Source organism: Sinocyclocheilus rhinocerous, unplaced genomic scaffold, assembly GCF_001515625.1.
Source record: "Sinocyclocheilus rhinocerous isolate Xijiao unplaced genomic scaffold, SAMN03320098_v1.1 scaffold2369, whole genome shotgun sequence".
In the NCBI taxonomy this organism is placed as follows: Eukaryota; Metazoa; Chordata; class Actinopteri; order Cypriniformes; family Cyprinidae; genus Sinocyclocheilus; species Sinocyclocheilus rhinocerous.
The window spans coordinates 348117-360154 of record NW_015645530.1 but is presented as its reverse complement, the minus strand read 5'-3'; the positions used below and the strand labels follow the sequence as shown (position 1 = coordinate 360154).

Here is a 12038-nt window from a genome sequence, read left to right as displayed (position 1 = left end):
GCATTGGATAGCTGGCCAATCAGAGCACACCTCGCTTTTTCAGACCGATGAGCTTTGTAAAAATCAACGCGTTTCAGAAAAGCGGGGCATAGAGGAGAAACAATAATGTACAGTATGTGGAAAATAATGTGTTTTTTGAACCTTAAACCGCATAAACACATTTCATTACACCAAATACACAAAATAATGTTCTTTTTAGCAACATCATGTGACCCCTTTAAGTCATTATTCACTGATTATCTTCTTCTCAAGTGAGCTCTCAACTTGAGAACCACTGTGACCACATTGAATCCTTGAGATCACTGAAAAGATCTGACTCAAACAAACCAGACATGCTCAGGGACACAAGAAGTGCGGGCGCTGTTGCTTCTGCATTATATGATTTGTTTATCCTCTTTAACTGCAGTGATTCAGCTCTTCAAAGAAAAATATTCTCTTAGGGCTTCATGTTTGAAATGTTCCGTCTGAAGTCTTTACATTCTTAAGAAATGTTTATAAAAACTGTCCTTCATTCCATAAGGAATATGTATTGATGTACTACAAGAGAGGAGGCATTCACTTAGAAATCTTTTTTTTCAATGAATTGCATCTTTTTTGAAAGTCTTACAGGCTCTTGAAATTGCACAGGTTCACAAATAAATGATTATATCACGCAGGCAGCTATAATATTTTTAACACGTGTTGTTTAACTGTTTGGTTGTGTTTTCAAAGCAATAGCATCTTTAAAACACAGTATAATTGCATCAACTAATGTTTTTACAGATTAAGGTATGAGTCAAAATGATTGTCCATGGTGATGAAAAGCATGTCACAGATGCTGTCAGCTGTATTTAACTGAAGAATATTTCTTTTAGCACGACCGCACACTGTCTTAGCCGTACATTATCATCATCACTGCTTTAATGCTTCCTGCTTGCTTTAAAACTGTTTAGATGATTTCATTTTGTCTGTTTGAACACAATAGGCAGTTTCCTTCTTGAGAGCATGTTTCAAACTTTAGGGTGTATGAATATGAGTTTGAGGGAAAGACAGAGCGTGAAGCAGACATTCTTCTGAAGTTGAGTCATTGTAAATGATTCTGCGTGTCAGTTTTAGAGCTCTTGGTCTCCTAGGGGCGTGTTGGTATGCGCGTCTGTGTGTTTGGATGTATGCGTGTGCGTGTTTTTATGTGTGTATGACAGCGTGTTTCTCGGGGAGATGTTAGATCAGGTTTGGCTGAATGGTTTTCTAATGCAGACCAGCTGACAACAGTCTTGTTTCTCAGCTCAGATACACCCTCAGAATTAGTGTGGGGCCCATATGACGCCTTTACGATTGTGTGTGTGTGTGTGTGCACGCGTTGTTTGTGGCAAGAGTGGTGTTTTATTTTGCCCAGAGGAAGTGGTGTATGTTTGCGGTGTCGGTGTGTGTGGATGTTGAGAGTTTGCCTAGTGTGTGTGGGTGTTGAGAGTTTGTCTAGTGCTTGTGGTCTCTTTTTGGTTTGGAGTCCCAACTGTGTGTGTATGTTTAATCAGAACTGTCATTTTTTCTTTTTAAACTAGCAATTTTACTATTATTCCAGTGTTGGGCAGCAAGTGACTCTGGCCATGTACACATTGCAGTTAGATGTGGTTGTTATTTTCTCCTGAGTGCTTGAAGTCCTTCTGGGAAGTTCAGCTTACGAGTTTGGAAGTCGTGATTTCAGCATGATGTGCATTCGAGTGCCACCGCAAATATAAGTGCACTGTAAAACATGCATCTGTGGATCAGATTGTTTAAAACTTGTTTATTAGGACTGTTTTTCTTGCTGACAGGCTTATAAGACTGATTTAAATGCGTCTGATTATGTTACGTTCACATGCACAGCAGACATATCTGTTGTAAACATAATCTTGATTTGTTTATTTGATTAATTGTGCAGCTCTAGGACACATTAGGGAACTTATTAAGAAAGACAAGGAGCTTTTTAAGGCCCTAATTCAACAAAATAGAGGGTAGGATGCACATTAGGTGTGTAAATGATACTTGCGTTTCGTCCTTTATGTGCTGCCACAGCAGATGGCAAATGTGGTACATTTCCTGTCTCCTCATAAGCTGCTAAATGAGTTGTATTTTCTGGCAAGCTTTACCGCTATTCTTCATCAGTAGTCCACAGAATGCATGCAGAATAACTTTGTATAGTCAACATTCACAATTGAAAAAGAATCAAAACCAAGTTGCATCTGACCTGATTCTTTTAATGGACACAAACAGATTTGGTTATTTATTGGAATGACACCTGTAACTGACAGCCAATTTTTCAGTTGATTTCAAATGTTCAAAAGTAGAGCAGGAACAAAGCAGAAGCATATCAGTCAGCATTTTCTCACCCTTGTGTCAAACGTAACCTGCATGACTTACTCTCTCCTCAGAAAAAAGATGATATTTTGAAAAAGTGTATACAATGGCTTTTTTTTTTTCTTTTTGGACCCTTTTGACATTCATTCTATGGCCAAAACAGTTGAAACATTCAAGACGTTTTTTGTTCCACGTGCAGAAGGGGAAAAAAATCATACAAAGTTTGGAGCAACATGAGGGTGATTAAAGGATGGCCGTTTTGGGTGAATTATCCCTTTAATGAGCAAATTAAATGGTGGACGTCTGTCAGCTGTAGTTTACCAAGAATTACAGGATAATAATAATACATTTCTGGTAGCTAATGTTAGTTTCTTGAAAAACAACTCATGTTGCTATGGTTATCACCATATCCTGAGTTTAAGGTTTAAGGTTGACTGTACACAAAAGATAATTTAAGAGATTAAGTCTCTTATGCTTACCAAGGCTGCAATTAATTACAGGAGCAATTACTAATTTAATATAGTGAAAAAAATTTGCTTTTTTTTGTAGAATCTGTGATAGTTTTTTTTTTGGGGGGGGGGGGTTTAGGAAAAAACAGCATTTATTTAAATAGAAATCTTTTGTAATATTACCAATATCTAATGAGTCCTTGCTGAATAAAAGTATTACATTTTTATTTTTTCTTACTGAGCCCAAACTTTTGAATAGTGTTCCCCAATAGAATAGAATAGACCCATTTGTGTTTCCCAAAAATTTGCAATGTGTATGTGGCCTGTGAGAACTCTATGTGTGTGTGTCTGTCTGTCTAAACCCTGGAAGAAGTTAGTCAAATGAACCATCCATCATTCTTTATCACAGTGGCTTGAATGATACCACTGCAATTTTGCTTCAAGGATGTGACCTCATCATGCCAAGTCACAGCTTGTGGGTTTTAGGTGAGTGAGTCAGTGTCAGCTGCCTTAATGTCTCACCGTCTCTTTCTGCAGTCTTCTCCTCTCTGTCTGGCCGGTGTTCATGCGGGTGTGGTCTCCAACACTCTGGGGGGGCAAATCAGTGTGGTCAGCAGCAAAGGCATCCCACACTACGAAAGCTCGCTGGCCAACAATGTGACATCTGTGCCGTGAGTAACCCATTTGCATTCTTGCTTGCTTTCTTCATGGGAAAATATATTTCATTTGATTACAGGGCTTGCAAGAGTGCAGTATTGAAATTCCTCTTTTTCTTAGTCTTTTCTGCAAATTAATTCCCTTTAACTGTGCAATGCAGTGGTTTTCCAATTTTTTGCCAAAGACCCTCCAAATATTGCAAGGAACCCCCTTTCTACAATATCTATCTATCTATCTATCTCTCTATCTATCTATCTATCTCTCTATCTATCTATCTATCTCTCTATCTATCTATCTATCTATCTATCTCATGTATATTTATATGTACATGTATATTTTTTATACATATTCATTATAGTTTTTAGCAAGTATGGAATTAGTCTAATAAGTTTTCCAACAAGTAAAAACCGTCTCTATTTTTCTTGAACTTGTAATTACAAGTTGGAAAGTAAATTTTATCAAAGCTTTGACTTAAATATATTATAGTTATTATAGTCGTTTTTTTGTTCTTCAGTATTTCACAAGAGCATACAGAGGTGAATTAATGTAGTGAATTAAGTACCGTCATAAACAACAAAGCAGCACGTGGATCTGTCTTTTCATTATGAATCGTGTGTTGCCATAGAAACGAATACTTTCTGAGTCAGAGGACCTGAACTGCTCTAAATTGTCATCTGGTAATTATGGTAATTCCGACATGACGTGAACACAGCTTAAGCGACAGCTTAACATTTGCATACTGGATGCATTTATTTGCAGCTATCTATGATTGTCTACACCGTGAAGATGATCTTGCGTTGTGTGTTGCTTCTCATGCACAGCTGGTGGAAAACTAGATGCATGCTGTGTGCAAAACATCTCTGATGCTGCATTTCATTTGCTCAGAATCAAAGCCCAAAACCTCAACTTATTAAAGCATTTTGCTGCCTTGCAAGCACTGGTATTTCTTTCTGGAAATGCAAATCTAGTTAGATTTGATTCCGTTTTTTGGTTGAGTTTTTTTTCCTTCTATGCAATAAACCGATTGATTGGTAGACAGAATGATAACTCTGCATCTCTCTCCCTCTTACTTACATTCCTGAGGTTTAAGGAGCCTGAAATTAAAGTGCACTCTGTGGTCATTAATAATGAATGTCCATCGACTGTCAGGGAGCTTAACGAGAAGCGCATTGATTAGGCGTAAATAAGATGGACCTTGGTCTGAGGCCAAATGTTCTTTGTTGCCAAGGCAATGTGTCCTTGTGTCTCTGTAACAGATTTTCCAAGGCAACACCAACTATCTCCAGGAAGTGCGGAACAACTTTATTCCTCCAATTGAAGCGCGCTTCATCCGAATATGTCCCTTGCAGTGGCACCAGAGAATCGCCCTTAAAATGGAGCTGCTGGGCTGCCAACCTCATGCAGGTGAGACTAATCAGAGAAATCGGACTCCGATTCGGCCAATTAGCTATGCTAAACATGATTGGATCTCTTTCTGTTGGTCAGCGAGGCCAAGAATCTTCCATCCAGCCCCTCCTCCCCCTCGCAGAAAAAGCACAGTGCCCCCCCTACAGGAGAAAACAACACCCACACCCAACATCCGAAACACCACCATGCCTCCGCACTCTCACGATGGTAAGAACACACTTCATTCAGTTATTTAACAAATGAGCTTTGTTATAAACCTCAGTGAGCTGCCTTTCTGTCTATATGGGCATCTTCTTTCTTAGGGGCCTTTCATTCACACAGATTGCACTTTTTGGTTTAAAAATGTAAGGCAATGGAATGACAAAAAACTCATGGCCTCGAGTTTTTTTTTTTCTTTTAACTTGACCACCGGGTTATTATAATCCTGTCATAAGCAAGCAGTGAATGCAATGGTCAAACACTTCTGTCTAGCACTTTTACATTAAAAACAATGAAAAAGCAGCACACTGGAAGGCTAAAGCATATTCTGTGTGAATGGCCCCTCAGGCAGCATTCTTTGTGAAATGTAACCTCATAAATGACTTATTTTAATTTGTTTTATGTAGGCAGCAAACACTCTTTTCATTTGATTCTCATATGAAGTGCACTCACTTAGGATTCTCATTTTAGCATGTTGCTAAGTTAACAATGATTAAAAAATACAAATCACATGCAAAAATTGGGTGAAATAGCCAAATTCTAATTAGTTTAATCCATCCTTCATTACTGTTTAGTATTGAATACAGTATTTAGTATTAGTATTATTTGCAGCATTTTGAATTTAGTTTTTAATTTTTTTAATTTATTTAGACAAAACAGTATTAATTGACACTAGATTAATGTTATTAATGTAACAGAGGTGGCGCTGGTGGCAGTGTTGGTTCCTGTATTGGTGGTGGTTCTGACAATGCCTGTGTTGGTCATAGTGTGCTCGTGGCTGTGGAAGAACAGGTCAGTAAAAACATTTCGATATCTCAACAAAATGTGTGATCCAAATAGTTGAAAAAATCACCAATAGATCATTCTGCTACAATACAGTAGTCAACATTTGAAATGGATCAATAAAGTTAATCAAAGTTGTCCTAAGGCAAGAATGGGTATTGTTTTGGTTTTACGACAACTTTGATGAAAGGTTTTGATCCACCTCAAATGTTGACTACTTTATTTTAGCCTAATATTAAAACCTTGTTATTCATGAAAATGTAAACTAAAGGTCTTGCACACTGACGTATTCGGCATCCTTTCCTATCAAAATGCTTGCTACAGATGCGAAAACGCAGAAAATCGAACCTGGTCCGAATGTTTTTTTATGACGGACGAAAGTTTTGGAGGCAGTGTGTAAACGTGATTGACACAACGTGAGGTCATATTTATTTTTTAACGTGCGAAAATTCCGGTCGAGAATTTCGGGCTCGGTGTGCAAAGACCTTTAATGCAAATAGGCTTAAAGGACAAGCCATTTGAGATGATAATGTTCACCATCTGTATTCAAACCTTCAGAAAAAGCCCGGAGGTGACTTATGACCTTCCACACTGGGAGCGCACAGGTGCGTCTGTTCTCAGTTGTTTACTCTTTTGCATTTCCACCTACATAAATGATTAAATGTGCGTGAATGTGTGCTTTAGTGTGGTGGAAGAGTATGAAACAGTTGCTGCCCTCTAAGTTGGATGGAGAAGACTGCGTTCGTTACAGTTCCACGGCAAGAGTAGACCCCCAGAGACCCCGGGTGGAGCCTGCAGGTACACATACAAACAAACTGTTCAAATGAGTTTTATGTTCTCCAACAAACACTTGAACAATCTATTTTCTGCCTTTCCTCTCTGTGTAGAATACGCCCAACCACTTGTCACCAGTACAATGGCCTCTCTTGGACAAAGGTCAACGTTCAAGCCCGAAGAAGCCGATGCCCCTGAGTATGATGCTCCTATTTCCCCTGAACATTACCATGCTTACGCTGAGCCCCTTCCTGCGTCTGGCACTGAATATGCCATGCCAATCATGATTGACAGAGCTAACCACCTATCAGGAGGCACTCTACCATTCAGGGGGCGTGGTTTAGTGGCTCGGACAGACAGCAGCCAATCAGCAAGCTCAGCCTATGACACACCCAAGAGCACATCTGATCAAGCCACACCCACAGAGGGACAGTTGTACCAAGTGCCACAGAATACCCACAATGCACCGTGTCAGAAAAAAGACTGACCAATCGCAGAAGAGCGGACCCTTTTGGAAGCCCACGGCTGAACACTACCTTTCCCAGAAATCTGCAGATCAGATCAGAATGTGCCGTCTCAAATTGTATGCCGCGCAAGTCCTATCACTGAAATAACACACAGGAATGTCAGGAGAGAGAGAACAGCAGAGATCTCGTTACACTACTGTGTTTTGTGGGTGTTTTGTGTGTTCATATGTCTAAATGTGTGAGTACGAGTGCATAATATGTGACTGCTCTGCTATCAAACTGTGAGTCCTTAGATATCTGTGCATTTTTCAGAGAGCGGAGATGTATTCGACTCGATCACTCGTTGTAAGGCACATTTTTCCCTTTAGGCAAAGATATTTTCAACAAAACCACCCTCACGCAGAATAACAAATGATCGCATTTCAAATGAATAGACAAACACTCTCATAACACTGTGATTCACTGTCATTTTGCACTGTTGTATTGTATTCTGCTGTTACATAGGTGCCTTCTTTGTGACATAGCAACACAGGCCTGTGCTGGTTTCTCTAGTTCTGTTCCAAAACCTGGTGAGTTAACTTGCTATCTATACTGCCTACATAGACACCTGCCTTAACAATGCAGCATACTAACTTATAGGGGTGCACATCTGACATTGGTTTTCTTAGCCAGAGATAGAATATTTTCGATCTGGTTACAGTTTAATAGATTCAGGGGCCTGCGGTTGATCTATCAATTGTACGATATTATTTGCCCGTTTGAATTTTTTTTAATTCAACTCACAAATGCAGCCAAAATATAATAATTGAACTCTGAAAATTGCAAATTCTGTATCTTCAACAAAAAATCAAGTCACACATGAGATCATCAGTCATCTGATGACAGTTCATCATTGGCTTGTGCAATGATATAAACCATGACAACAGTCAAGAAAGTCTTTCAGTCTTCTGGGCAAATCTAGTGTTCTGAATTCTAAATTAGGTACTGAGTTGTTATAACAATGTACTTGTACTGGAAACAAACAACAGTCAAACAAGTTTTCTAGTATATCTTACAGATATATAAAAATATATATAATTTTTTTCATGGGTTGCATCGATGCCTCGTATCGTTAGTCACTGACTTAAAGCTCGAATACAGAACTTTTGTCTTGATTTTTGCCCCAATTTACAGTCTGGACAAATCCGTGCTAGTTGCTGAAAGTCAGAACAGAAGAGAACATTTGGTGCCTTAAAATGCTGTCTTGCTAGGTAGCTCACAAGGTTTTGGAACAGATGATGGTTGTGTGCATTGTTCAGTTAAGTCTGAATAAATTTAAGTAGGACGGACTGACAAACATTTATTCAGCGCAGGAACTAGCAAGGCCTTTCTTAAAAATAATGGTACAGCAATGGTGCTGGTGCTGCATTTTCAATTTCCATGGAAAAGTCCTCCGTGCATGACTGCACATAGACATTCATGCTAAGTATATTATTAGTCATGCACGTCAACCTGTGCCACGCAAAAATCCATTTTATTTTTGCTGCTGATGTGTCTGTATTAATACTCCCAAACCACTAACAGGTCGAGTTTAAGCTACCAAGCATGCACTGCTTCCATAGTTACACTGTCCTAATGGATACTTTACCAAATGTGACCCTTTAGCGGTCAAAGGTTAAAGAGCAAAACACCGACATTCTTGCCTATAACAGGATTCACTCTGTGCCAAGTTGTCTTTTATATATCTTTTTTTTATTATTATTGTTGACTTGAAGACCAAACAACCTGATGGATAATCAATCCAAGCATATTATCCATTTGATTTAATGTTGTCAGACCAAACATTGCCTCACGCTATGGATTTTGGATACCAGGATGTTGCATGTTCAAAGTCAAAATAGTACACTGTTATGTTTGTCATTTACTACAACATTATAAATCATAATTCGGTACTTGCGTTAGTTTACTGGCTTAAAGCAAAGAAATGTCCACAGTGGTGGTGCTATGGACATGCCTGTATGTTTCAGTGTCTTGTGTTTTAAAGTGTACCAGATTCAGTCGTGTATGTGCATGTCTGCTTGTAGTTCTTGAAATCTTATCAGAGTTCTATGTAATGTGTTTCTGTGCACTGTATCCACAAGCCTGTGTGTGTGTTCATGTGTGTCTGCCGACTGTACATCTGTCTCTAAATGATGATTGGTACTGTAGATTGATTGTATAGAAAACAATTTTAAAATGTTAAATTGAATTTTATTAAAAAATAAAATGTAATTACAAAAACCAGGCAGCTGGATTAATTAATAGCTTTGTATCCTAGCCTTCAAATTTATTCAGCAGTGCCATTTCTTATTTTTACTCCTTTACTATTCACATTAATATATCAAAATATAAACACACCTCTAATGTGACCCAAGCAGCTGAAATCCCAAAGCATATTAACAGATTTGAGCTTCAAAATGTCTTTTTTTTTCCAACATCAAAATTTCATTTTAAAATGTATATAAAGATATACGCTGAAATGTATATTTTAACACAAAGACATGTTATTTTTCAATATTTTAAATACACACTATGTAGTTCATTCAAGTAGTCTTGCAGTGACAAAAGATTTTTAAATGACAAATTCCACGTAGTCCCTCAATAATATATGGATATAATACATGTGTAATAATTATAAATTAGAAAACACTTATGTCACACTTTGATATGTCATCTACTAAATAAATTTATCATTAACAATTATTAAACAATCACAAACTATTTAGACTGACAAAAGCCCTAAAATTTCCTCTAAGTACTATTCTAGCGTCTGACTGAGTGACACTGCATTATACCAAACTGACATACTGACAAAAGAGTCACTTTAAACTATTTGGCGCATAACAAATACATGAGCCAAGTGTGTAAACTAGTGTAATCTTCTGCAACTTTTAAATGAAAAATTACCACGCACTGTTGTGTGTTGTATGTTGTATATAACAAGTAAACGCAGAGTTCGGTAAACAAATTGTCAAAGACGCCCCCTGCTGGCAGTTAGGACACATTACTGGTACACTCCTTACTGCATACATGAGGGACGCACTTTATGCTGAATAATATTATTTATAATTTATTTTAATAAATTGTTTTTAAACAGTATACAGTTGCTGTTGGCTCATTCATCGCACTGTAACTAGATCAAGTTAAGTGTGCCCTTTGTCTACTGCACATTTTACACATTGTAAGTCATATGGGTATGTAGGCTACTGTAGAAAGTAAATTTGCATACTATGCACAATATACATACAACATACATAAATTAGTAGTATGCTATTCCAAACTTAGAATATGTCAAATGTGAGAAAAGACCCCAGTGCCATGATTCAAGACAGCTGGAAATTATAATTATCCATTACTCATTTCCTGACTGGAAATGCAGGCCAGTTTTTACATTTCATCAGGATATAATTATGTAGCATACAGTGGAGTTCAAAAGTCCACTTGTGAAAATGTTTATATTTTACAATGTTCTGCTTTAACACAGGTTTGTTTGTTTCCATTACAGATTATATTTTAAGCATAACAATTTTAGTAAAAAAAATAACACAAATTGCACACTTGATTGCTATTCTGAATCTCAGATTGTTACTGTATATTTTCCACTGTATATAAGACTATAAATATTATTATAGAATCGTATCAAATAGGTTTTGGTAAACAATTTATTCTCAAAATTAGAAAAGCCGATATAAAGTTAACTTAATACATTTTAACTGCTTTCAGTGTGCCTAATAATGACTCTTAAGTGCAATGTTTACATCATTGTTTTCTGATGGACATTTCCATCTTTTGGTTTATTCCTCCATGTTCTTGCCCTTTTTGCCCACTTTCACATACACCGTTGTGAGTACGACAGCCGTCAGCAAGATCAGTCCGCTGGTGACCAGGTATGCTATGGGCAGGAAGTAATTCTGCCCACCAAACCAGGTCACCATTGAGATCACCAGCTCCTTCCGACCTCTAAAGGGCTCGACAGGAAAATCTGGAGTTATTGGTCAAGGCAAAACCTAGTTACAGGAAAAACAAACAAACAAACTAATGTAACTGATAAACATGATCCCCTAAAGAGATAGTTCACCCAAAAATTAAAATTCTGTCATCATTTACTTACTCTTGTTGTTCCAACCCTGTGTCTTACTTTCTCTGCAATATGTAAAAAATATATTTTGAGAAATGTCTGGGGGGGGGGGTTTTGTTGTTGTTTTTTCCCATGCATTATAAGTCAATGGTCACCAAAATTGTTTGGTTACCATAACAATATACTTCAAAACATGTTGTGTTCTTCAGAGTAAAGTAAGTCATAGAGGTTTAAAATGACATGAAAGCAAGTAAACGATAACAGAATTTTAATTTTTTGAGGAACCATCCCTTTAAACAAAAAAAATCACATTGTGACTATGTAAATTTGTCAGCTGTTTAAATAGGTTTTTTCACCAAACTGAAAGCCTGTCAGTGCTGCTGAACAATTTCCTTCCATTTACAACCAATTCTGTTCTCCATCAAGCAAGGATACTGTAATTTATAGAGAGGGTGTAGTTGCCGGCAGGCAGGCCTTCAGTGAAAGGCCCTTGAGCACGATTGAGAACCCCATAAAGCTTTTTGAAATTAGGGAAGGCCGCCTCTCTCATCCAGCCAATCAGGTCGTCATTTATAAAGCCATTGTTGTTGGAGTCTGTGTCATCCAGCTCATAAACCGGACGCTGCCAATACAAGGGCCTAGTCGTGCCTGAGAACAAACAGAGAGACAACAATGAGGAAAAACTGACACATATGTTCATAAATGTGTGGTGTATGCTGTGTAGCCTACCTTCAAAGGCTTGTTGGAGAGTGAATGTGTTGTTGGTCGGAGGGTTACGGAACTTGACGTTTTTGTCCGTGTACCAAGCGATGCCCTTCCTGTAGAGTTTAACTTGTATTTCTGACACATCCGTTGGATTATACATCACTGTTAATGAGTCTTAAAAAAAAT

At 37.8% G+C, this 12038-nt stretch overlaps 2 protein-coding genes across 2 annotated transcripts in view; one reads left to right on the top strand and one right to left on the bottom strand.

Moving 5' to 3' along the window:
- Positions 1-9493, top strand: part of LOC107706081 (discoidin, CUB and LCCL domain-containing protein 2-like) — a 20735-nt gene extending 11242 nt beyond the window's left edge. Inside the window, exons 6-12 of the mRNA XM_016509660.1 lie at positions 3303-3436; positions 4675-4826; positions 4908-5036; positions 5726-5819; positions 6369-6415; positions 6495-6608; positions 6698-9493. Of these exons, the coding sequence (XP_016365146.1) occupies positions 3303-3436; positions 4675-4826; positions 4908-5036; positions 5726-5819; positions 6369-6415; positions 6495-6608; positions 6698-7071 (1044 nt within the window). The 3' untranslated portion in view covers positions 7072-9493. The remainder of the gene's footprint in view (positions 1-3302; positions 3437-4674; positions 4827-4907; positions 5037-5725; positions 5820-6368; positions 6416-6494; positions 6609-6697) is intronic.
- A 1291-nt stretch (positions 9494-10784) lies between these two features.
- tmem30c (transmembrane protein 30C) overlaps positions 10785-12038 on the bottom strand; it is a 4863-nt gene continuing 3609 nt past the window's right edge. Inside the window, exons 5-7 of the mRNA XM_016509682.1 lie at positions 11877-12026; positions 11583-11795; positions 10785-11051 (exon numbers count right to left, since the gene is read on the bottom strand). Coding sequence (XP_016365168.1) covers positions 10864-11051; positions 11583-11795; positions 11877-12026 — 551 coding nt within the window. The 3' untranslated portion in view covers positions 10785-10863. The remainder of the gene's footprint in view (positions 11052-11582; positions 11796-11876; positions 12027-12038) is intronic.